The sequence below is a fragment of the Oreochromis niloticus genome, linkage group LG22 (genome assembly GCF_001858045.2).
Source record: "Oreochromis niloticus isolate F11D_XX linkage group LG22, O_niloticus_UMD_NMBU, whole genome shotgun sequence".
NCBI classification, from domain to species: Eukaryota; Metazoa; Chordata; class Actinopteri; order Cichliformes; family Cichlidae; genus Oreochromis; species Oreochromis niloticus.
Window position 1 is genome coordinate 12818363 of NC_031985.2, and position 26919 is coordinate 12845281.

The 26919-nt window shown below is 38.9% G+C and overlaps 1 protein-coding gene across 2 annotated transcripts; it reads right to left on the reverse strand.

Moving 5' to 3' along the window:
- Nucleotides 1-1603: 1603 nt before the first annotated feature.
- On the reverse strand, nucleotides 1604-18927 carry LOC100691637 (sodium/hydrogen exchanger 3). Of its 2 annotated transcripts, none has more exons than XM_005452803.4 (16): nucleotides 18453-18927; nucleotides 13232-13534; nucleotides 12029-12189; nucleotides 9602-9680; nucleotides 9158-9335; nucleotides 8826-9046; nucleotides 8099-8301; nucleotides 7889-7978; nucleotides 7736-7806; nucleotides 7526-7655; nucleotides 7289-7434; nucleotides 6165-6285; nucleotides 5652-5825; nucleotides 4074-4128; nucleotides 3902-3988; nucleotides 1604-2767 (listed from the first exon to the last, which is right to left on the reverse strand). In XM_005452803.4, the coding sequence occupies exons 1-16, from the start codon at nucleotides 18712-18714 to the stop codon at nucleotides 2502-2504; spliced, it is 2547 nt and encodes an 848-aa protein (XP_005452860.1). In that variant the 5' UTR covers nucleotides 18715-18927; the 3' UTR covers nucleotides 1604-2501. The 2 variants fall into 2 exon arrangements, with proteins under 2 accessions (XP_005452860.1, XP_003447243.1); XM_003447195.5 differs by having other exon boundaries at nucleotides 6165-6288.
- Between the last annotated feature and the right edge of the window lie 7992 nt (nucleotides 18928-26919).

Genomic DNA, 26919 nt, shown 5'->3' on the forward strand with positions numbered 1-26919 from the left:
GCTGAGATTCTGACATTTCTTTGGATACTGTACATGTCTATATTGAATAACAGACCTGGCGGTACAGCCCGTGTTCCCTCTCTGCACCAGGGGCAATGGGGTTCAACGGGTTAATCTCCAGCTGTCTTCTACAATGTGTCTCTTGGCCTGTCTTCCTCCCCATTTTTTCCCTTTCCATTGTCCACAAGTGCTTCCTCAAAGGAGATAATCAGATTTTTGTGATTTTCTCTATATTATCGTACGGCCTTTACCTTATAATCTAAAATGGTCCGAGGCGACTGTTGTGACTTGGCGCTATAAAAGTAAATTGAGTTGAATTGAATGTTGGGTTGGTGTAGAGCAGCGATAGTGTTCATGGTCAGTCTAAGAGGTTTACACTGTCTAGGAGTGGGAAATCAGTTACAGTAGCTCATGTTACATCTGCTTATATAAGTGGAAGACAATGGATGGATGGAATCTACAAAGAGTAGCAGCACAGCTCTGCTGCTCACAGCCTGCAGGCAAAGAAATCAGGAAATTATTGGGACCTAATTCCATGTTCTACAATTATTTTCTTTTCTGCACTGCTATAACATCCCACCTACTGAATCCCACTTTAACCGCTAAGACGTGGAGGCAAAATCACCAATTAACAATGTAGATAGCAGCAAATAGTTTTAAAAAAAATTTAAATTCTCATTATTTTTTCTATCTGTGTTCTACACTATAGATATTCAAATTGAGTGTAAAATTCTAGCTAAAATGGGTTTTAATAGCTTTGTGCAAAAATAGCTTTTTCAGGGTTTCTGGTTGATGAGGGGAGAGCGGAGCCTTGCAGAAACAGGACTTTGCAGGACTCACCAAGTTTGCAGAGCCAGGAAACCAGGATCCACAGGGCCACCAGGTACGGGGTGGTGACATGATGCCACTTCCAGGACACAATAGGCAGTGTAGTGATGTGCTCCACTGCATGGCCACCTTCTCCAGTTGTGCCATGGTTTGAGCTCATTGCATTGTCTATTTGTGGATTACGGATTTTTACTTGACCACTGCTTGACAAAGTTTGATCTGGATCTACACCCGCAAGGCTCAAGCCTCTACACACCATCAGCAGCACACAGAGAAAAAGTATAAATCCCCAAGAAGCTGCCATTCTTGGATAAAATCCCTTATAAACCATCAGCAAACTATTGTGTAGATTGTTGACATAAATGTTCCACATACATCCACCTCTTCTTCTGACCAGAGCATAGTATCCACTCTCTGCTCTCCTGTATATCAAGGATACAGCTTTTCACAGCTGGTGAAACTCAGCCCATTATGATGCTGGGTCAACCCACTTTTGTACCCAGACCAGCAAGTTTGGTCACTTTACTCAGTGGTATAATTTAAGCCTGTGAATGGCTTTATTAGCAGCTTCTCACCAATATTAAACTTCTCAGATGGAGTTGATTAAAAGGATTTTTTTACATCCTTTTAAAGTTCTTTTTCATGTGATTTTTGATAATACACTTAATCAATTCATCTGTCCATTCTCTTCCATTTATCCAGTTCAGGGTTGTGAAGGGTGCTGGGGAGGGTACACCCTAAGAAAGTCGCCAGAGCTAACACAGAAAGACAGAGAAACAATCACACCTATTCCATTTATTAGAAAATTAAAACAGTACAAGAAATTAAAATGGGCACATCAAACCCAAATTCTCAGACAAGAGTAGCTTTGCATTATTCATGGTTCATGATAATCCTCATTTATACCCTCATTTATCTTCTACTGGCCCTTAATGAATACCACTTAGTTCATCATCTGCCTTTAAACCAACTTTTTCCTAATTGTTTGACCCTCTGAAACGGAAGGTTGGTGGAGCATCTGAGATGACCATATTTGGGATGTCCTCTCTCCCTTCCATTGCAAGAGTCAAAAGTCGAAAAATAGAGAGCATTCAGAACAGGCTGGAACCTCACTAAATAATACTAAGAATGTGCATTATATATGCTGCAAATGTTTAAATGCATCCCACTAAAATGTGTTTGCATCATTGACCTATGTAGCATTTTATTTGTTAGTAATATTTCATCTTTCACACAAAATAGTGCCCCAAGTGGTGAAAGTTGTTGTGGTATTCTGCAATATGAATGTATGGATTATAGATTCAGAAAGTATTTTAAATCATTGTTTTTATAATTGATATCTACACATCATTTGAAAGGTTTTTACATAATATTAAGATGTTTTGAAAAATTAACCTTAAATAATAATTTTCAATAGCATGTTTACTACAAACCACAGACTATATGACAGTGTTCAACATATATCTAATGTTGAACATAAAGGATTTGTTTCAGTGCAGTTTTTCCTACACAGTGTTTTGTGTAGAAACACAGGAGCTAACCACAGTCATGGAAAAATAAACATTTTCTTGTCAGTATGAGAGTAGATGGTTAATTAGTCTGAGGTTTATTTTGTGTCTTTGTTCCAGGTTCAAGTGAACAGAACAGAACAGGGTGTCTGCATTGGGATACAGTTACATGTGGCCACTGGGAGGAGGAGGAGGTGTTGGTGGAGGTGGAAACTGATCATTGTTCATCTGCTTTGTGTCAGTAGAGCGAGTGCTGGTACGAAGAAGCCCCATTCGGCGCATTTCCATAGGTGAATTGGGAAGATTCGCCTGGGCTCGCAATGACGGAGCCACCATGCTGCTGTCGGGCTCACTCTCTGCCAGCCAAGGAGGGATCTGCAACAAATCCGTGGGGTACAGATCTGGCACAAAGGCTGGGTTCTCAATCCCATCTTGATGAAAGAAAAAACTGAATTAGTACCTCAGGGTTCAATATTAGGGCCACTGCTGTTCTCTGCATTACATTTTTATACAAGTGAAGCCATTATTGGCTGCTCATCCCTTGCACTTGTGGTCTATCCACTTTAATTCAGCTTAAAAGTTTAAACTCAAATACACTCGCTGTTCTGGAGTTGTTGTTTTTTTTATTTGACATTTATATACCTTCCAAAAAGAATAACCAATTCAATCTGAATACAAAAGTGCTTAAAGCCATAATTATCTTCCAAGCTTCAGTTAAGCTTAAGTTAGTGTTAAATGCACTTAGCATCAAACATCATCTGATGAGCTTAACTTTCCAGAGTTGAAATACTGAAATATTCAAAATGTGGTGTATGCTAATTTATTCATTATTATTGTCCAAACTGAAATTTGTTCCTTATTTAAGGAATAACCAGTCATAAAGCTGGATTACCACAGTTATTACATCATTGCTTTCATTAATACGCCTGAGCAGTACTTTATATTTTATTAGATTACCTCTGGTCTGTAGATGCTGCGGCTAAGTTTATATCCCTTTATATCTGCAGATTTTCATTGTGCTGGGTCCTTCTTGTCTGTGTACATAAACTCAACTCAACTGTGAAAGTGTTTTACAGGTGTTTGCTTGCAGAGTCAGAACAGTATTAGGAAATTCAAAATAAATTCTATGATAATAAGCTGCTTTCATATTTGCACTGTAGCCCTAAACTGTTTCCAACACGTAAGAATGGAAATATTCAACACAGACGGATCGAACATTAGCTGGTTTTTAACCTGTCAATCCACTAGTACAAAGTCCTTGTGTTGTATGACCGTCTGGTGCCTTTACCCTGCAGCTTTACCCTTACATAACCCTTACATACTTTTTGTTGTGTGGTGTGGTTTGTGGCTCATCTGCAGCTCTGTGGAGACCTTTCTACCACACTTTTATATTTCACCTGTTTTGGGGGTGGTTATTGCATACAAACTGTCTATTTAGTTCCCTCTGTTGTATGTTTCCCTAATCTCTGTGTTTGTAGTAACGGCATCTGCTACTCTCTTAATCATTCTCAAAAATATGTTTGGTATCAGTTTCATACAAGATGTAGAAAGTGCATTGATCTTACCTCCTGGTCTGTACGTGGCTCTCATGGAGAAAGAAGGGTATGACGAGTCATAGCCAGAGGCGCTATCTCCCTCTGAGAACTCAAAGTCTAAAAATGAAAATGAGAAAATTAGTTTGCTAAGACCTTAAATCTGAAAAAAACAAAAACACAAAAAAACCACAAGCAGACAAACCTTCATCACCAGAATGGCAGAGTTTAGTCTTGCTCATTGACTTTCCATTTGGGATCTGTAGAACGAAGGAGATTTATTTAATCACATATGATGTTTAAGAAAAACTGAAGGCAAAGCAAAAGAGACAAGATCAACGCCCTCAGCCATGTCCAACCAATACCGATGTTACCTAGTTTGTCTAGCAGAGGGCACTCTGCAATCACTTATCAACAACAATCAATTATTATTTATTCTTGTTTGCCACATTTTTGCATATCTCAAGTCCTATTTCCTTGTTTGAGTTTCTGATTATTTTGAAAAGTGTCTGATTAGGTTTATTTTGTATCGTTTATTATTGCTGATTATTGTTTTCTTAGTCTTTCCTTTGTGCCCCATTGTGTTTAGTTCCTATCTTTCCTTTGGCGTCTTGTTGTCACCTGTGCTTTGTATTGAATCTAATTCCCTTGTCTCGGTCTCCTTGATTTGTATTAATGTCTCAGTGTCCCATTGTCCTTTGGCAATTCACCCACAAATCTGTGCACTTCCAAGTATTGTTTAATGCTTCCTTGTGTTTTCACTCCATGTCTAAATATCCCTTATGGCCATTGTTGTGGTAGCTGTTTTTATTGTCTTGTTGTATTACTTTGTCTCTTTTATATTTTTATTGCTGCACATTTTACTTGTTTTAGTTGCATTTTAGTTTGTAAAGACTTTGTGCAGCATGAGCTCTTGGAAATGCATTATATAAATAAACTTGACTTAGATAAATGACGCACATGAACAAGAGGAGCCTATAGAGAATTTATAGAGCTGATCTTGGAAAGATCCAAGTTTGTCTGGCATAACAGTACATTCAGATCATGATTCTGACTGATAAAGCTTCCAGGCAGGATTTAAAAATGAATAAAATTAAATGTTTCTTGGCATCAAAGACAAAAGAAGAAATATAACACAATGTACCTTCAAAAAAATCATAAAAACAAAGAAACTGAGGCAACGTGAAAAAACTGTTCCATGGTCAGATGAATTAAAATGTGAAATTCTTTTTGCAAGACATGGACACCACATTCTCAAGACTAACAGGGAGAGGGACTCTCTGGATTGTTATCAGCACTCACTTCAATACCTGCATCTTGGATGGTATGGAGGTGCATATGGAATTGGTTGCTTGCATATTTGGAAAGGCACCATCAGTGCTAAAAGTTATGTATAAAGGTCAACATATGCTCCCATCCAGATGACATGTTTTTCAGGGAAGGCTTTGCTAATTTGCATATTGCTATCACAGCAACATGACTTCATAGAAGAGTCTGGGCGCTGAACCAGCCTGCGTGCAGTCCAGAACTTTTACCAACTAAAAACATCTGAAGCATCATGAAACAGAAAACCATAAAAAGATGACGTAGGTCTATTGAGCCACCCAATATTTAAAAAGAAAAGGACAACATTTCTCTCCCAAAAGTCCAGCAGCTGGTTTTCAGTTTCCAGACCACTGTCTTGTAATAAGGACCGTATTTCCTCTTCACTGGACTTCACAAGAGACATAATGAACTCTGCAAACACTGGTAGGGTGTGCTTATTCCCTCTTTTTGTCTTTACCTTCTCCTGCTGTTCTTTCTTTGAGTGCTTGACAATTGTCTTTGGTGGTGAAACACCCATCTTTGCAGACTTGAATGACTCCAACCTGTTCCTCATGGTTCTCTGGAAGATCTCCTGGACTTCTTTTTCATCTCTGTTGATTTTGAAATCACTGCGACTGAACCCGTGGCGATACTATAAACAACAGAATGAGAAGTCAGTTTGTTACTCCTTTATAAAACAGAAACCAGCAATAGTTCAGGCAGGACACAAAGTCAAGCTCAGCCACAGTTCAAGCAAATAAGCTGAGGATTTGCATATATACAGAAAATATACATCTGTCTATAGCCAGCCATAAATAACAGTTTGTTGTTTTTAGTTCATATACACCTCAGTAATTTAATGGTTAATAAGAATTGCACAAATGAACAGTGTAATTCCTGTTTGCTGCATCTATTTTATCTAATTAAATGGACGTGCATTACTAGGATGCTTTAGTAAGTCCCTCATGTAATGACTGAATTTGCTCATTACCTGTTTTCTGCTCTTGTAGAGATGCTGATCCAGAAGGTGGTGAGCATCAACTGCCTCAGCTTCCCTCATAGCTTTCATGGTCTGCTCGTGCATTTCCAGGCTCACTGATGGAATAGGGTCTCTACTGCAGAGGAAGCCAATCATGTCAGTGACTTAAAGCAATACAACAATATTAAAAGAGTGTATCCACTCTGGTTTCATTCTAAAATATGGTGGTGAACAGAAGCTGTTTGAAGGCACTGAATAGTTGCAGTATCTTATGTCTATTAAGTAGGTATAAAAAGTATTGAATGCATCAATTCAGTACACCAATTTTCTAATTAAATATATTTCTAAAGGTGCTATTAATATCAAATTCTCACAACATATCTGGAACAACCCATCCAATCCACACATACAAAGAAATCAAACTATGCATGTCCAGAAATTAACTTATGTGTAAAATGAAAAATGACACAAAGAAAAAGCATTGAACACATGAAGAAAGGGAGATGCAAAAAGACATGAAAAGTCATGACACCAGCAATCAGAACGCAATCCAGCCACTTAGTGCAAATTAACTTCAGCTTGTTCAGTCCCAATTGATGGGTTATAAACTGGTGTCTCATTATCAAGGTGCCACACGACAAGCATCTCATGATCAGTGAAACCAGTGAGCTCTCGCAAAACCGTCAGAGTATAATTGTTGCAAAACACACTGATGGCATTGATTAGAGAAGATATTTTGAAATTAGGGAAGGTTGCAGTGAACACTGTTGGGGCCACAATCCAGAAGTGGAAGGAACATCATTTCAGCATAAACTACCCATGACCAGGTGCTCCTGGCAATGCATGTGACTAGTTTCTTGAAACCACGAAGACTTTTGTACAAAGCATTAAAACAAATTCAGTAAGCACTTTATCCCTGTGTCATTTCTCATTATTGTACATAACTGAATTTATGGACATCAATAGTTTGATTTCTTTGCATGTGTGGATTGGATGGGTTGTTACTGACATCTGGTGAGAGTTTTATTTCAACAACACCTTTAGAAATATATTCACTTAAAATCGGTGACGTGTTTAATACTTATTTTACCTTCTGTATATATTTTCACACTGTTATAAAAATCCAGATTGCTCACCCCATAGTGAACATTGCACCATGATTATTTATCATGTATGGCGGGATGTCAGGCAAGACCTCTGTGTATTCACTTTCCAGCTTTTTCTTGAAATCAAGAATGGCGCTGTCATTACGGACAAACTCCAGAGAGCCACTACGCTCGCCCTGCAACAGAAGACACCAGCAGTAATCTTCTCAGTGACATTTAATTTGTACTTGAGCAAAATATACTTGAATTTGCACAAATGATTCTCACTTCAGTCACATATTCCATGGCATCCTTGAGGTTCAGCTGATGGAAGACATCAAAAACTTCATCTTGTTTCTTCCTTGCAGATGGCTTCATCAAAAGTGGCGTCATCCACTTCTCCTCAAAATGTCTCCACCTTTACAAAAAGAAAAATCACTGTTGCTTACTTTAAAATTAAAAGGCATTTTGGAATTATGTATTAAGTCTCGTACATACTTGCTCCTGAAGTAGTTATCTCCTATTTGTCCTGATATGTCTTCTATGGCAACCAGAGTGTGATTAAACATCTAAAGAAAGGAGAAGGACTTTGTAGAAACTGGGCGGGAAACGTTTTTGTCGGTGAAACATGACGTGTTTTATTAGATTTACCTTGTTTGTCATTTTCTCTAGGAGTGAGACCTCAGTTACTTCAGCTCTCTTTACTTTAAGCCACATGACCAGAGGTTTCATCGTTATTCCCTGTAACAATGTCAAGCACAAATGTGCAAACAAAATTAAGCTCTAACACAGACTTTGTAATTAACAAGCAAACTAATGTACACATATTTTAGCTAATTATCAACTCCAAAAATTCACTACCTGCAAGATGACAGTGAAGTACACCACAATGAGAGTAGTGCAGATCATCAGGTTTTTCTCTTTTATCTTATTCTCATCCAGCAACACAGCCAGGCCATACGCAACAGCTCCTCGTAGGCCACCGTAGCTCATGATCACCATATCTATTAATTCAATTGGGACCAGCCTGTACCTGTTAAGGATCCACTGGAGGAAAAACACACCTGAAATATACATACAAACACACACAGTTATTTAAAGACTTCACGCATCAGTGGTGCTTTTTGCTGGATTGTTGAATTATGCTTTTAGTAAAGCCCAGCACTCAAGTCTAGTGTTTTCCTTGCTTTATACTAATCTCATTGTTGTCCCTCTTGTGTACAGACCTTTCCTGGATTTTCCCTGCCGCACAGTGTTTGTAGAGACAGCCTGAGCAGAGTAAATGAGAAGACATTGTTTGGATGCCCCTTCCCCTGGATTCCTGGAGCCCCCATTTTCCCTTATCACTACCTGTATGTATCACTCTGGTGTTTTCATTGTAAATAAACTCACTAAACTTGAATACTGTGAATCCTGCCTCTGAGTCCGGTCGCCCAGTGTTCTTGACACATGTATTCTCGTAAATGTGTGTTGCTTGATCTTTGTGCTGCAGCAGCAGAAGATTTCTTTGCATAACACACCAAGTTTTTACCCCACAATGTATGTGATACTTTGACTCAACAGTGATAGCCAAACAACAAAATCTCACCAATGAATCTATACACAAAGATGAAGAGGAGCGTGAGGAGGATGAAGCCCGTGTTCCAAACCCAGATAACCTTATCGATGGCCGAGATACCGAGGAAAACAAAGATGATGGTTTCTGATCCGTTGGCGAAAACCTTCATGGCATATTTGACTGTTTGGACGGAACTCTCATCCATGTTTGCTCTGACGTACTTCTGACATAACACACCGCAGAAGGTAGTGCTACAGAAGGAAACACAAAGTAAACTCTAAATATGTTTACCTCATTTTTACATATATAAAATGGATACAGACATAATAAAACAAATTATATTTCAGTTGTGAAATACTCACGAAAGGATAGCAGACAGAGAAAGCATCTCAGCAGTCAGGTAGGAAAGGTATCCCATGACAAAGATGAAGCCTGGCTCGATGATCTGGATGTTTTTTGTGCATCTGGTCAGAAGTGCAATTAGTATGCCGAATGCTATGCCCACAAGGGAACCACCAAATGCAACCACAAAGAAGGAAACTGTGGAGAGAGAGGAAACAGGTAAAAATATATTTTTGTTTGTTTGTTTATTGCTATTGTTTACACCCCTCTAAAGCCTACTAGCCTTACAGGGCAGTGATAGCATAAAAAGTGTTTAATTTATTTTGTGTCCACACCCGACAAATCAAAATGGTCAACACATTTGTGTGTTGCAGCAGGGACACTCTACACTGTCTATTTTGCCAGACTTGACTGTGAGCAATTACACTGCATGAACAAATAGATTAATAAATGTTATAGCTTACCTATTCCTTTAACAATTTCTGCTGCATTAATTCGGCCTCCTCCCAGCGATACAAATGCATCAAACACATTAAAAAGCACCTAAGAGAAAAAAAGAAAAGAAAAATTATTAAGTGATCAGCTGTTATAAAAGATAAAAACAAACAAACAAAAAACTGTCAGTGTTTGGACAGTCAGACTGGAATGTTTTCCAGACTTTTCTTTTGTAGTATGTAGCACTCAACAGATAAACTTCCATCATACTCTCACTGCTGGACCTAACATCACAACAGGAGGTGAGAGACTGCTGTGTCATGGTTCTGATGGAGACATGGCTGAATCCTGTTCCCGATTATGTACTTAGCCTGCATGGGGTTAATTACAATGTGGCTAGACAAGAGCCAAAACATTTTGTGTTAAATTCTGTGGTGGTGGGTTATGTATTTACACAAGCAACAGATGAAGTAAAAACACAGCAGCGGTCTCAAGTCAGTGTTCTCCTGAAATAGAGCTGCTCACTGTTAAAGGCAGACTGTGTGACCTGCCTAGAGAATTTACCGCTATGCATATTATGGCTGTAAACATCCCCTCCAGTGCAAACACAAAATAGACCCTGAGTGAGTTTGAAGCCACACAGCCAGAGCGCGTTTGTATTGTCGTAGGAGATTTCAATCAGGCAAACAGGCCTCGTTCCCGAGCCCACTGCTGTTCACAATGCTGACACGTGACTGCAGTGCTGCACCTGCTTCTAATCACATCATTAAGTATGCAGATGACACAGCAGTGGTGAAGATAGTTGGCAGCATCAAGTTTCTGGGAGTACAGATAACTGATAGCCTGGGCTGGTCACTTAATACAGCATCAGTAGTTAAACGCTCCACTTTCTAATGAGGCACCTTGAGAGCTTGCTGAGTAACTCTATCTCCATGTCATTCTGCAGCTCCACTGTCTCAGAAAAGAAATTGCTGCAGAGCTCATCAGACTACCATACTACTTGGTACACCAGCTTTCTCTGCTCCACATCCCTGCCAACTTGAGGAGGGGCATCAAACAGGCCAAGGAGGCTTTCAGGTGAATGATAGAGGGCTTCCTCACTTCCTCAGGTGTGGAGGGGCATCCAAACGCTCACCAACTACAAAGGCCAGAGCCCCCCAATCCACAACAGCAGCATCAAACTTACAGAGGAACTCACACCTTTGCCCAATTTGATCACTAAGTCATCTGGAGAACAGGAAGAGCTACACGAGGATGCTCTTTGTGGACTACAGCTCATTCAACACCATAAGCCCAGACATCCTAACCACCAAAGGTCCAGTTTCTTCAGGACATAGGTAGAGACTTCAAGAGGCATAGACGGGTCCGCTCCCTTCTTATAGGAGGAGAACAGATGGAATCTGTCTCAATCTTTAATTTTTTGGGCACCCACATCTCCAATGGTCTTATGTTAATGTTGGACCCATAACAGCAACACCCTCGTAAAGAAGGCTCGGCAGGTCCCACAGCTCCAGATGCACAAACAATTTCTTCCCCTCTGCCATTCGGACTGTTAACAAACACTATATATGTATATATTTCTCTTGTTTGTTATTTATTCCTGCTGTGTACTGTTTTTATTTTATACCTGAACAGTTGATGTGGAGCACACATAATTTCATTGCACATGTACAATTACAAGAAGGGCTATAAACACTCTCCGTGATTCCATCAGAGGCCTCCAACCTTGTTTTTAAAAAGGGTGTGCAAGCTTTCAAGCAGTGAATAAAGTGTGATTCATATTAGGGCTGCAGCTATCGATTATTTCAGTAATGAAGTAATCTATTGATTATTAATCACGTAATCTTCCAGCAATCATAAATATTCAAACTGAGAAATATCAGAATGAACTGCCCTCTGTTTTCCATTTTAGAAACTGCAATGTTTTAAAGTTTACCTGCACACAAAATATGTAACATAATAATAATAATAATAAAACAATTAAACCCTTTAAATGTATTAAATGTAATGTGATTTTTTAAAGAAAAAATTTCTTAAATGCAAGAGTATCAAAATGATCCCAAGTACAGTCAAAGGTCAAATGAAGTACGATGTATACGCAATTTATATTCTGTCTTGTTAGAAGGCTTTCTGACATTATTAGGAGGCAGGTTTTTGGATGTTAAGATAGCATAGACATTAATATTAATACTGAGTCAGTGTCCAGCCTAACAAAGTTTGCTTTTCTTCAAATCAAAATTTGTTTACCAGGTGCTCTGTTGAAGGACTCTGGCTTGCTTTTTCACAGTAACTGTTTTAATAGTCATTAAAGGAACAGGCGCTGCTGTTTTGGATGCTAGAAACCTGAGCTCCCCGTCTCGGTAAGGTCTTGGCCTCATTGCTCTTTGTGGTGTGTAAACAGACTCCACGTTTTGGTTTGGTGAAAAGCTTGCGTTTACAGAGTTTATCATACTAACCACTGTCACACCATCGTTGAGCAGTGACTCTCCAAACACTATGATGAAGAGGACTTCGTTAACGTGGACCTGATCAAACACAGCTAAGACAGCCACGGGGTCCACAGCAGCCATCAGACTTCCGAAAAGAAGATACTGCAGCAGACCGATGTCCAGGTCACCTGTACAGATACAGAGGGCAGGAAATACAATAAACCTAGCTCATATTTTCTGTAGCTGAGAATGACAAAGTAATCATTCTAATTCATTAATAGAATAAGTCATGTCAAATCTCTCTCCAGTCTCATCCAGTGCAGTGGACAAGGCCTGAGCATAAAATAAACTAATTAAGCCTGCATTTTGATAAAGTTTGGGAATTAAACCAAATTAGCAGCTACTGATGCCGTTGTTTAATGTATTCAAACAAAGAATAAAATTAAAGTATTAAAGGATTATTGTAATACTAAAGAAAGCTCTTTTCAGGCAGCTTGCTTAAGTCATGTGACTGTAAAACTATCATTTGTGCATCATGTCTTTGTTCCAGAACAATCACAGCCTTCAGGGGTAAAATATAAAGCCAGGTTTGAAGTGCTTATGTTTGTGTCATTTGTGTCACAACGATGTGTTTGTTATGATGGTCTGTCTCTCTTCCATTGTTAATTGCCTTTTTTTCTCACTATTTGTCTGCTATACTTTAAGAAATATGAATTTGTATTTTTGCTTTTGTTATATAAATAAAGGGGGTTTACTGTGTATGTTTTATGCACAGTTCAATTAATTATGATGCAGAGTTTGTGCTTTACTTTTTGTGAGTTAAATGTGAGTATTTTAAAAAAAAAAAAAAGTACTAATTAGCCCCCAGTTTATGCATACAGCTTAATAACCAAGCTTGCTATCAGTAGCTGATAATGTGGAAATCCACCCTTTTTTCCAAATTTGGCCCCTTCTGGATTATAATAACCAACATGTTGGTGACCAAAATCTTCTCAGTCATGCTTCAAAATATGGATCGTTAGTGCCAACGAAGTAACTACCTGATAGTTTTAAATGTCTCCTTCTTTTACTTAGATTGTCATTTTTAATCATCCTTTAGTATGCTAAAAAACACTACAGATATCACAAATAGTAGCTCTCAGTCTAAACATCTCAGAATGGATCGCTTCCTCTGTGTGAGTCGTAGCAGCAGGTATGCTGAAATGGAATAAATTAAAGATCCTCTCTTACCCATGGCTCCTCCCATGTGACACCCCCACAGCGACAGCCCCAAACTGGCGGCATTCCAGCAGGTCCCAATGACAGCATGGATCAAGATAGCACCCAGGTTGGTGAAGAAGAGCTTGTTTGGCATGTGGTAGCCTGAATCCAGAATGATTTGAGGCAACAGGAAATAGAAGAAGACTGTTGGGCTCAGTGAGAAGGTCTGCATCTTGTCTGCACCCCAAATCATGCCACCCAAAATGAAACCAGAGCAGATGAGGAGGGCACTCTCAGGTATGTAGTTGGTGACACTATGGTTGGCCTCAATGACTGCGAGGAGAAAAAAGATCAAGACAAAGACAAGAACCATCAATCAATTGTAACAACCTTTGATTTTAAGCCGCTCTTCTTCCTGTCAGGTTGGAGCTGGCAAATGTTCAAAGCTCAGTTCACTCTAACTTAACCTTAAATATAAAACTCTAGTTGATCATTTGCAACTTCTGCAAATGATCAACTGTTGCTCATCTAAAGAAAAAAGCATCTGGGGATATGAGCAACAAGTGGGTGGATCGTATGTGAAACCTGTCTGCATAACCAAAGATAACTACATGTTTAATGAGCTCATAAAGTGTCACTAAAATTTATTTAACAATAAAAACTAGTGAACCACAGTGTACACCTATTCTTACCCCACAGGGTTGCACTTATGTTGTGCACATTTGTTTTTAAAATTAGTTGAAGATTAAATTCCAGAAACTATTGTCCCCAATACAGCTTACATTTGTGCAAGCACAGAATCAAAATGAATGTTTTTGCTAATACCTACTTCAGTGAGGATGAAAAATAAATGTTAGAACAAGTCTTTTTGCTTTTAGGTTTTAGAGTTAATGTACAAATTTGTGTATGTCACTCCAAACATATAGACCGTGGCTAAAACAATCATAAAGCTTCCAATTTTATATATATGTAAGACTCATATCACAGTTAAAGTGAATATATTCTCCCGTTACTAAAACATATTCAAGGACCTCCAGCAAGTTAAAGATTCTCTCCACACCATACGAAGGTTAATCACTTCTTTAAATTTAACTCAAAGGAACCTCTTGTAAACAAAACAAAACAAAAACCTGGAAATCTATAAACAAACAAAAAATAATAAGGTAACCTCAAAAAATTATATTTTTACACTTTTAAACTCCCACTTTCGATCACTAACTTGACCACATCTGCGCGGTCTCTCGTGAAGTAGATCAGCTGAGATTTTGAGGAGTTAGCTTTACGTTTAAAAGGTTTAACTCAAGAAAAGGATGACCAAACAGACCAGCAACACTGGCCCCAAGAGCCAGACATGCAATTATCTAGTGACCAGCTCTAAATTAAAAACCAGTAGGCTATAGGCCGACTGACCATACGCAAGATTGCAGTGTGTGACTGTCTGGTTAAGTTATTGCTTTGACAATTTATTGCTTTGTTTGTATTTTCTGGGCACATCCACGGGGATTTGTGACACAGTCAGTGGTGGAACAGAGGTCATTGGATACCTGTTAAATTTGTGGGTTTAGGAGCATTTTCACCAGCTTTCCTTTAAATGAAGAAATACATTCAAACATATACTGTAAATGAGATGGAGCCAAAATCCATCTGCGTTTACCGTATAATGTGTGGAAAAGTTGCAACACGTGTGTGGTGTGGTGTCACGGTCACTGAGTTTTGTTGTGTAGAATTCTTATCGAGTCTGTAATTAATAACCTTTTTATCTTATTTTTTCCTTTATTCTAGGTTTGTTTAATTTCTCCTGATTCCCGTCTCTTCCATAGTAGTTCAGGGTTTATGAATTCCATTGAGTTTCTTTAACTCCATTTCTGATCAGGTTTACTATCCCCCTCTGGGCTACGATTCTTAGTCCCCAGTTCTTATTACTTTGGAATTTACATTGTTATTTATATTTACTTTATTGTGTTTTGGTTCAATTTAGCCTCTCCATGCCTTTTTGTATCTTCTTGTCAAATTCCTGCCTCTGTGTAATGTATTTTCCTGTTGAGTTATTTGAGGTTTCATTTTGTAACAGTAGTTTCTGGTCCCCTGTGTACTGTGTTTAGTTTTGCCTCCTTGATTAGTTTCAGTCATTCCTCATGACTTTCCTGCATATATAACCATGACCTTGTCTTTGTTATTTGTTATTGTCTGTATTTACCCTGCCTTGTGTGTTTCTCCTTTATTGCTCCATGTCAGAGTTTTAATTTGACTGTCAGGCAACTTTGTATTTTAATTGTTATGCCCTGAACTAGCGGGACATAACCCCTTTGGACTTTGTCACTTTCTGCCTTTCATATATAGCAAAACTGCTTCATGCTAAAACCTGGACAGTTTTATTCTGACTACTGGAAACCTAAATAACAATGCTGTTGGTATTGGGAGAATTCAGATTCAGACTATAATTAGGGTCTGTGGACAGATATAAGGTTTTAATGTACTAACTCAAGGGTCTTGAATGTGAGAGCTTCATGTATCCCATGGATTGTGAAAAAAATGTATAAATATGGAATTAAACCTTTTTTTTCATTTAATTGCATTTGTCATAGTTCTAAGTGATTTTTTGATCACTTAGAACTATGATTTTTTGGGGGGGTTTGTTTTATTCTTTTTACATTTTACAAATGTTTAAATGTGTCCCCAGTGACCCCAGTAACCTATATTTCACAACAGCATGACAAAACTGGAAATTCTGTTTTAGATATCAGTTCTTTGGGGGAGTCTGAGGTCACCATTTCTACGGCAGAGAATCAAGGGTCCTTCTATGGGAGGCTAGCTGCAGTGGCATTGACGAGCTGACCAAAGGTTTTCGTTAACCCACCCTCATCAGCAGAGCTTCAGGCAGAGGAGGCTGCTGCAGTGATGAGGCTTTGTCCAGCTGTCCACATATCCATCAGTATTCAGTAGTGTGGACCTGAACGGCCGATGTTGGAACGGGGATGATGAGATCAACATTTCCTCCTGGTTGGGCTAGAGAAAGCTCCTCGCCCTCAGCCAACATATTCATCAGGCTGGAAGCTGTGCCAACTGTCAGAGAGTCAGAAGGGCTGGATGGATATTTGGACAGCTGGACAAACTATTTTTAAGATGATCTCGTCCACGTCTGCTTCTGATCATCAGTACTGCAACCTCTCCTCGACCATCCACACTGCTCTGCCTTAGTCTGCAGCTTCACATCCTCAGCTCTGTACCTCAGGATCAAAAAGCCAGTCTGATTTGGCTGCTATGCTCTGAATTTCACTCTTTATTTGATTGAAATAGTTCTCTACACTCTGGACGCACTGCACAGACAGTGTTGTGCCGAAAAGTGATTTGTTGTATTTGCCAAAAAGTGATTTTCCATATTTAAATTACTTTTAATGACTTGTTGGCCTATGATATGTGAAACATATGTCAAATGTATCCCTCATGTCCATCCATCCATCCATTTGCTTCTGCTTATCCTTTTCAGGATTGTGGGGGGCGCTGGAGCCTATGCCAGCTGTCAAAGGGTGAGAGGCAGGGTACACCACATTCACTTCCACATTCACACCTATGGGCAATTTAGATTGATCAATTAACCTACCCCCACTAACTATCCCTCATCCTCGAGCTACAAACAACATTCTTGTCACAAGGTAGAAGCCACAATCTTTTGGCAAAGTGATTTTTAAATATCCTTCTTTTATCTAGTTAAATTGACAATGACGTTACTTTTAAAACAGAGAGAGAGACCTGGCCAAGAGGGCAGCAGAAATTGAAAGAAGTATAACAATAGTTCTGTAAAAATATTTCAACTGGCTAAAAAGGACTGGATTAGTTGTATTGTAGGTAAAATAACCCAGTGGTTAAAATACTTGTAAAACAAGTCATTTCTTTAGTTTATATATAACCCCTTTGCAAATCCTATTCACTAAAGTCTATTTTCTCTATTTATTTAGTCTATTTATAAGTAAAGGTATTACTTTTTTTTTTTTTTAAGAAAAAAAATTACACTTTTTGGAAGCGCAACAGTGGTATATGCCAAAAAGTGCCTACCCATTTATAAACTCCTATAAATAACTTGTTGGCCTATAATATGTTAAACAAATGTCCCCCGTATCCTGGGACACGAAAACTTATGATGTCAAGTCATCTGGAGCCCCAAACAATATTCCAGTAACAAGGAAAAAGTTATAATCAGGTTTTTTTTGTTTGTTTGTTTTGAAAAGTGAGTTTAATATCGCCTTTATTTATCCAGTTAAAAAGTCTCATTGACATTGAACATTTCTTTTTAAAGGGTAATCTGGCCAAGAGGCTTACAGGAACTGCTAAAAATATAACAATAGTTCTATAAAGATATTTTAAGTGGCAAATATAATTGGATTGGTTATAATATAGGTGCAATAACACGGGGTCATAAAGATGAAAAGAGGGCATGTTATATATAACCCCTTTGTAAAGCCTGTTCAACAAACTCTATTTAAACAACATACATAAGGACATTACACACGAAAACTCTGCAAATCACTTTTTTGCAGACGTTCACTTTTTGGCAGATTCTCCACGAGTTCTGTCTGATCGGGTATCCTGCCAAAAAGGGATCGTCTGCAAAAAAAAAAAAAAAAAAAAAAGAAGTGATTTCCTAGCTTTAATGTGTTTTTAACGGTCAATATCTTTACTTATGTTCGTAAATAGACTCTCTGCAAACTTGGCTCGTGTCATAGCGGCCATCAAGTAAAAGTCGGCTTAAACAATAAGTGTTGCTAAGCAACGCGCGGCATGCCGGGCTGCCGATGTTTCACTTTGATTTCTATGAGGTTCAAATATCGTCCAATCGTCCATATCGTCCGTCACACATCCAAAAATTCACTATATGATGAATAAGCTCAGGAAAAGCCGTGAAATATAAGATGATGGGGTTTTAATTAAACAGAGTTGCATGATTTTTTTAAATTCTAGTTGTAGGGTTAATCTTAGATTGCAAGTGCCCTGAGACGACATATGTTTGGCTCTATTTAAATATCACTAAAGTGTATAAGCACACACGTTTTTATACATTTAAGAGCTCATGCCTGAGAAATAATTTTAAAAAAAACAATAACAATAATTGCACCAGTGACCAATAATAGATGTTGTGCGTAACCCTAAACTAAAAACAAATTATTACTACTTCAAACTTATTAAAATAAATATCTTGGGTGCAGAGGATTATGTTAATAGATGTCAGAAAAGGAGAGCACTTCCATGAACTTACTAAGTTTGCAGAGCCAGCAAACCAGAATCCACAGGGCCACCAGGTACTGTACGCTGATGTGATGCCACTTCCAGGTCACAATGGGCAGTGTAGTGATGGGCGCCGCTTCATGACCACCTCCTCCAGTTGTGTTAGAGCTTGAGCCTGTCCCAGTTTCTGTTTGTGTATTTCGGGTTTCTGCTTCTTCACTAGCCAGGCTCAAGCCTCCACACGCCATCAGCAGCATGCAGAGAAAAAGTGTAAATCGCCAAAGAGTTGCCATTGTTGGATAAAATATCTTAAAACTTTAATCAAACTGCTATTTAGACTGTTGATGAAAATGCTCAAGTCAGCCTCAGACTGCAGCTCAAAGTCTCATTTCCTTTTTCTGCACCTTCTTCTTCTCACTCAGATCTCTGTCACTCTCTTCACATATGTATCCATATCCTCATCTGACCGGAGCATGGTATCCACTTTCTGCTCTCCTCTCTGTCAAGGATACAGCTTTTACAGCAGGTGAAGCTCAGCCCATTATGATGCTGGTCTTTCTCCACCCACTTTTGTACCTAGACCAGCAAGTTTAGTCACGTTACTCAGTGGTATATTTGAGTTCTATGAATGTCTGTATTAGCAAGTTTTCATTAAATTTTTACTTCTCAGATGGAGTTGATGGAAATGATTTGGAAGAAACTCCTTATACATACTTATGAAGCTCTTTTTTGAAGCAGGTGTATGTGTACTTTGATTTTATTATGTCACAAGTTGAGAAGATTCATGTTTTTAAAAAAAAATTAGATCCAATGTAATATATGATATCCATACATTACAGATCTAACTAAGCTGTTGCATATACTGACCCAGTTTAATGTCACTTAAACTTGGATTCAAGTGTTTTACTGGAGACAAGGTCCTGCGCTGATTGGAGAGAAACTATGTTACAAACACATATATTATGATATACAAGCATAAGCGAAGACTTAAAAATGTTTACAATGATTTGTCTGTAACTTTTGAGGACTCACAAATGTTTTTTGCAATTCACAGAAATACAGAACAATAAGCAATTTGAACCCATTTTTAAGTCATTTTTGCTTCAAAAAGCTTCAGTTTTTCCTGAAGCCTGAAGCTTTTGTCTCTCAGCTGACATGAGGTAGATGATGGCAATCTGTGTTTAGACTGAACCAAAAACGTAAGAATTTTTGGTTTAACGTTAAAAATGGCAAAAAATATATTAAAAATATCACAACAATGAGCAATTTTTAAAATTCACCCTGCAAAGTTGCTCACAGGGGCAGCAAATCAAACACAACATAAAAAATATCAGCTTTAAAAGAAGTGTCATGAGCTGTATGTAGAGTGTAGGAGTGCTGAGGACCCAAATACAAACAAGTGAACTGAAAATACACCCCTTATAAGGCTGATGCAATGTCCAGTACAGAAATCAATAAATCTACTGTAAAACATAGTGGAAACCAGTACAAAGAGGCTAAAACAACACAGTTCAGATACACTAGCTTTGATATTCAGAATGTGTTTCAACAGTGTCTTTACTATTACAACTATGCAGACAAGCTGTGAAGGAAGAGAGAAGACCTGTCTTATTGCGCACAATAACAAATACTGGACAGGAAAGCAGGAAGGCACATGCCATAGTGCCATTTAGCATGTGGTCATCCAATCACCCTGTGGGCTAAAGCGGCACCCGGAAGACCTGCCTTAATCATATCTTTTAATGTTTCTTGTAAACAGTTTAAACTGCCTTCTACAAAATGCAGCATAAAAATTCTGTATTGCCTACAATAGCTGAAGATTTAATTGATATATCTATCTTAAATCTTACATAAGACTTTGGTTGGTCCCTGTTACTTATTCCAAGAAAATATAACAGAGAATAGTGGGGAATATGGATTAAGCTTCACTACTGAACAATTAAACCCTTCTTTTTGAGCACTGTCCTGTGACAGAGCTGAAAACCATTTCTCTACTAAATACAAACTCACAATTGAAAATATCCAGCTGTGTGTTGAAGAGCTTATGTACGAAACACATTCACTCTTCCTGTGATGTGTTTCAATAAAGCCTGTGAAAAAAAGAGAAAAGTGATGAAACTTCATGCAAAATAAAATTCAACAGTAGTTGGCACGCAGAGGAAGCAAACACAGATATTCTTTTGATAAGATAGATATTTGTGCAGGTTTGCAGAGACTAATAGTCTGAACCATGAAGGGAGACTGGGAGGACAGTTAATGGTTTACAGTGGCACAAACCACTGAGCCTCCATAAAAATGTTGTTTCCAGTTTACTGCATGAGCCAGCACAATTTGTAATTATAAAGCAATAGTTTCATAAAGTGTTATTAGGTAATAAAGTTACTGAACTATTTTAAACCACTTGCACTTGGGGGGGAGGGGGAGGTCATGCTGTCAAGAACATGAGGAACAGTCAGATTTGGCATGGTTTAGTCCAAGTTCATTGAAAAAAACACAAAAATAAATAAAAATGCTGGTTAAAATAGAAGCAGGATTTAAAACAGCAGACAGATGATTTTATTACTGTATGCTTGTTGAATAAACTAAATACACATCCTAAAGCTGACTAAATCTAAACCTACCAGCCATTCAGAATTAGCTTGCTTTGACTGTTTTTATTACACGTATCAGAAAAGAAAACACCTGTAAATATACTGTATGTCATTACCATAATGCCATCTTTTTGATTTCATGTGTTTTTGTACCAGGATCAGGACCATTAAGAGACTTTGTCTCCCAGTTTTCTTCAAGCTGATGTTAGCTGAAAGCTGATAACTTTGTGATGAACTCAGAATGTTCAAAATTTTCTGAATTAGCCATGAATCAAAGACTAAACACAGCCTACTGTTGTCAGAGAAAAGTAAGATTTACATCTCAGTGCTATTCTGCATCAGCTCAATTACATCTGTAGTCAAATGTAAAGACATTAGTTTACAACAACAATGCAGGAGTACAGAGGAAGCCCAGAAACACAGAATGTCAATTTACATGAAGCGGACAATGTGAAATTTGTCATATCAGGAGATTTGTGACTCACAGCTAAAGCTGCGTGTCTAGCATGACCATATTCAGGCTGTCTCAATGAAATCATACGGAGTCAAAAGTAGAAATTTAGAGAAGCCTGAACTTTTTGCTCACAGCAACTACTTTTACTAGAGAAAAAGCATTCCCTTTACATTATTGCTTGTCAATCTTCTAGTTTTTTCTACACAGAGCCGCCGCTTATGAAGTTATTCGTAAAGCCATGAATTTTCCAAAACAAACAAGCATCGCCTTGTAACCTTTTACATCAAAATATTGAGAATGACAAAAGCGACCGTGATGCACTCTATAGTGCAATAAACGGGAAGCATAATATATAGCATAATAGGTACTTTAATGCCATTTCTCCAACAGATCAATAGAGATCAAGTTAATTAAAAACAATGCACTGGTGTCCTAAGCAGCTGGCATTAAGTTTTATGAAAGCTTTTATAGCATATGTTGTGCTAGAATTAACTTTACATACAGTTTCTATCATGTCATCTTTGAATGCAGTGTTTAAAGGGGACTTTCCTGGCTAACAGAAAGAACACAAGCAGAGCAGAGCTTTCCTGTGGAATTGTTTGTTTTTAACTATGCGTGCGTGCGTGTGTGCGTGTGCGTGCGTGTGTGTGTGTGTGCGTGTGTGTGTGTGTCTGTGACACAAGTGATAAAAGGGCCGAGAGGTGATTTGACTCATCGACTCATCACCTGTGCTCCCATCACCCCCTCCTCTCCTATACTTAACAAAAGTAGTGTTGAGCCTTCATTGCCACTATACAGGCGTGTTTAGGTGACAGAGGTTTATAAATGAACCATGGTTTAGATGTGCCTTTCAACCAATAAATCACCCATATCAGCTCCTATTTTCATTGGAGTTAACATTTGAATACCTCTTTAATTCTGTCACTTTGGTCAAATGTCCAGGATCAGGAATCAATTAGGAATTTTCTAGAAACGTTTTCAGCACAAAGGGAAAAAAAAGGGGGGGGGAAAGTGCTTAATGCCTTTCTTTGTTTTGTTGTAACTGCATTTTCCCAAGAGGGACATGGACAAATTTCATGGTATTTAATATTAAATCTTTTGTACATTGGCAGCCCTTCCAGTGATATAAAACAAACAAGTGATGTTAAAGGTTTTACAGTGTCTTTTAACTTGACAAGGCTGAAGCCCATAACTTCATGTTAGTGATAATGATTGACTATAACCAGTAGTTTCTCTTTGGCACCGTAAAAAGGATTTGTTTAACAACAGACACTGGACTGACCAATCCTCAGAACAATGGCAAAGTCAAAGAAACGGGAAGATCTGAGGAGAATTCTTGTCCAGGGTCAACACTAGGATGGACTCCACCTTGGGAGTTGAGATAAAATGTTCAACAGGTTTGGTTACAAGCAAGCAGGGGCGGTCCTAGCCTGTTTGGTGCCCTGGGCGAACACTCCCTCTGCCCCCCCCCCCCAACACACACACACAACAACACAACCTCAGGTCCCGGCACGTCTTATGCAGATGGAGCTCTGCTGTGTCAGCCTCCCCTGCAGCCGTGCACAAATCAAAGTGAAGTAAGAAAAACCGGAACAAACACGCACTAATCATGAAGCTACAGAGCCCCTTTACTCATATGGGTAAGGAATATTTTCACTGCATGGCCACATGTTGATGTGGCAACAAGACATATACAGCAGGTTACCCCACAGTCAGATGCCTGCCATCTATCAGCTAACTGTGTGAAGAGGAAAAATTGCTATAAATGTCTGTTTTTTTGTTGGCACGCATGCTCAGTTTATGGTAGCAGCAACTTAATCCAGTGCTAAGCACAGTGAGACTGATTACGTGGACATTCATAGAAACCTTCTTGTCTGGTAGGAGGGATGGCAGACTCAGTCACTGCTGACAATCATTTTAACCTGTTACATTCTTTAGAAAAGATGATCCAGTGAAATAGCCTTTGAAAAAGGATCTCTTCACATGTAAACAACAATTATTTAATAGAGATTTGATCATTAAAGCCTCTCATTTCCCCTTTAATTTAATGACTGATGTTGAAATGGTTTGACACACAGTGAAATGATTTAATGCACAGCAGAAAGTGCATATTCAGCCAGCCAGAGAATCCCCCACCGTCCCGCCCCTCTCCTCCCTGTGCAGCAAGCAGCCAGCGTACCTTGTAAATGGAGGGCGCCCTTACTCCCCGCAAATGGGCAATAGAAAACGATTGGTGCCTATGCAATCCCCAAAATGGGCTAACATGATGTCAGGGAAGCATGGATGCAAGCAACTTTTTTTTGCCAATGCCCATGATGTGACTCCCACCACGATGCCGCCCTGGGCAACGGCTCATGTGGCCCATATCAAAAACCGTGACTGCAAGTAAGTCACAGAAAAGTTATGCAACTTTGCACTGGGCTGAACAAGTTTTAACTGGGAGACTGATTCTCATTTGCCTCAGGCCTGAATCTCGGGCCTTAGGGCAATTCTAAAATAGTTTCTGAAATACATTTCATAACTGGATATTTTTGGAAGATAATCAAACCTGCAGAGTAGATGGGTGCCATGGCGTAGGTAAGCCAGACGCTTGCTTCGTTCTTGTGTCGTCAATAGAGCTGCACGGGCCTCCATCAAAAGCTGACAACAGTGGGAGAGGTGATGTTGCTCAGAAGGAGCTGCACAACAAACCTTCTTCGATGGGAATAGAAGTGGCTGTTGTACCAGGGATACCTCTAACTCTAACAGAGGTCCTTGATTCTAAATGGTTTCCAGTAGGATGAAGCAAAATACATGGCGAGTTAGAAGCTGAGCACTTTCTATAGTTGTGGGCAGTTTTGCAGAGCCACAAAGTGAGCAGCTTTGGAAAACTGGTCAATTATTGACAATGATGAGGTTCAAGGAAATGTGGGAGCATGGCCATCCAGGAACAGATAGAATCCCATGAACAGTAAACTGGAGGACTTGTTTTGGACAGAATAGGCAGATGCAGTACATTCACATACATCTTTAATTACATGAAGGTAAAGGTTGACAAACCCCAAGAAATGCTGGAGATTTCTCATCATTGCCAAAACTGTCTACTCCACCATTTGAACCTAAGCTAGGTGTCATTTTACCTGTACTTAGTAATAAATCCCCAAAGTGCCACAAAATCAACATGCAATATAAACCCTTGTCCTTTGGCATGCAGTTCGTTTTCCAATAAGCATTCCAGTGCCTGCAGGATGTGATTTTGATGCTTGGAAATGGTCTTGGAGAGGATGAAAATATTATTATTAAGGTGAAGTCAGCACATTGTTACACACGGCTTTGAGCACAGCTGGAGCACTGGTATGCATAAAAGGGATCACAAAATACTTGAAGTGTCTTTTATCCACACCCTGTGGTAAGCGTTACTGAGATACAACTTTGAAAAAATGGTGGTACTCTGCAAGAGTTCAAATGCGGAAGACAACAGAGGCAACAGATACTTGTTTTTAACAGAGATTTGATTCAAATGTGGATGCATGATCTGAGATTCTCACCCTTCTTCTCCAGAAAGAAAACGCCCACACAGAGTGGAGATGACAAAGGCATGATGATGCCCACTGCCAGGGAACCCATGATGTACATTTCCATAGCTTCCTGCAATAATTAAAGTGTAAATGTCTACAGCCCATTCATACAATCGGTGTGCTGGGAGAGAGAAAGCCACATTCATTAGAAACACCTCCTCCAAATCATATTTCCTGGATACCGAGGACAGGTCAGTGACAGATAGAACTGGTGACAGAATGAACTTTAGTCAGTTATTGTACTCCAAGACTGGTCAATACCTGCATTATGGATTTTTAGCCTCTGTACCAGGGGTGTGCTAGGTGTGTCAAAGATAAACAGACTGAGAAACTCAGTGAGGTTTTTTGAGTGATATTGGCAAGATAAGTACTTTTTCGAGTTGAAACCTGAAGAGGCTCTGGCAGGCTCTCCAACAGAATCCTTGGCTGATGAGTAAACATGGTGTTAAGAAAGCTCTACTCGGCACTAAAGTCCACTGAAAGTAAAAGAAGAGTTTTTCAGCCCAAATATTGCCAGATATTTGTATCTGGTCGAGATGCAACTTGCTAAGGGGCATTTAACAAAATGTTGTATGTGGTGTACGCATACTTTTGAGCCTTGGTGGATTATAGAAAATCCAAAATATATTCAAAGCCATTAAAGTTGTATGTGCTGCAAAGTCATTCAATCCAAACAGTCCACAAAACTAATTTAAAGGCTGAAATTAACATGAGGGCTAATTCATTGGTCTGGGCTTGATTTAAACCAAGGCCCTTTCACTGCATGTGGATTACCCTGTCTCTCTCCCCACTTACCAATTTTAAAAAAAAGTTCACTCTCCAATCAAATAAAGGCAAAATCCCTTAAAAAAAATTATGTTCTTCTTTAAAATTGCTTAAGGTTTGAACATAAGCAAATCCAGAAAGGTCAGGGACCAAAAACACAGCCTATTAAAAACAATCCATTAATATTATTTTTTACATAAGAGCTAAAGGAAAGCATAATTATTTCTATAGTTTAATTCTTTTTAACCCACCCCTCAAAAACCTACTGAGTCAGTTTTATGTTCTCTTTACTGAGGCCGGCATGAACTCCACGGAAGTCTGAGGTGTTTGCTCAACAGCTTACAGTTTATGGGTAAACTAGCTGCCTTAGTTGTTAGACTAACTCAAGATAGGCCTGAGACATTTATCCAAGGTTACTGGTCATCACATGGTTTCTGTGATGCTTTAGCCTTTAACTTTTGATTGAAAAACAAAATAGAAATTAAATTAAAGACTTAAAAATGATATTATCAGATCTGAATTCATGTGAGTAACAGAAATCAACACGAATTTGAACATGGAGAGCAGTTTTCATTATCTAACAATTCCTCTAAAAGCTACTAAAAGTTTGAAATGTATTACCTAAAAGCACCAATTGTAGATTAGTGGTGCTCAGAAGTAAATATCATTGCCAACTCTAAGAAGCTGACACTCTCAGTTATAACGTTGATTCTTACATAATTCTCAGCAACTATAAGATGGTAGTTATACTTTGAGCCTCATCATAGCTTGGCAACCTGTCAAAGGGTGTAACCTTTCTGTGAGCTCATGAGAGCTGGCTTCCAGCATCCACTGTAACCGTTGCATACGTGGAAGACAATAGATGGATGGGATGGTTTTCTGTTTACTGGAAATCTGTTTTATCTGTCCCTGTGTTGGCCCAGGGGCGTCCAACTCCAGGCCTAAAGGGCCGGTGTCCTGCAGGTTTTAGATAGCACCCTGGGCCAGCACACCTGAATCAAATTATTATTAGGCCTCTGAAGAACTTCAAAACACGTTGAGGAGGTCATTTAGCCATTTAAATCAGCTGTGTTAGATCAAGGACACATCTAAAACCTGCAGGACACCGGCCCTCGAGGCCTGGAGTTGGAT

Excerpts from the sequence above, each read along its gene's own strand:
- LOC100691637 (XM_003447195.5), bottom strand. The coding sequence starts at position 18,714 with ATGGCAACTCTTTGGCGATTTACACTTTTTCTCTGCATGCTGCTGATG. Across the intron at positions 13,535-18,452 it reads TTGCTGGCTCTGCAAACTTA|TCATTGAGGCCAACCATAGT; the intron begins GTAAGTTCATGG and ends TTCTCCTCGCAG. Across the intron at positions 7,435-7,525 it reads CCATGGAATATGTGACTGAA|GGCGAGCGTAGTGGCTCTCT; the intron begins GTGAGAATCATT and ends CTTCTGTTGCAG.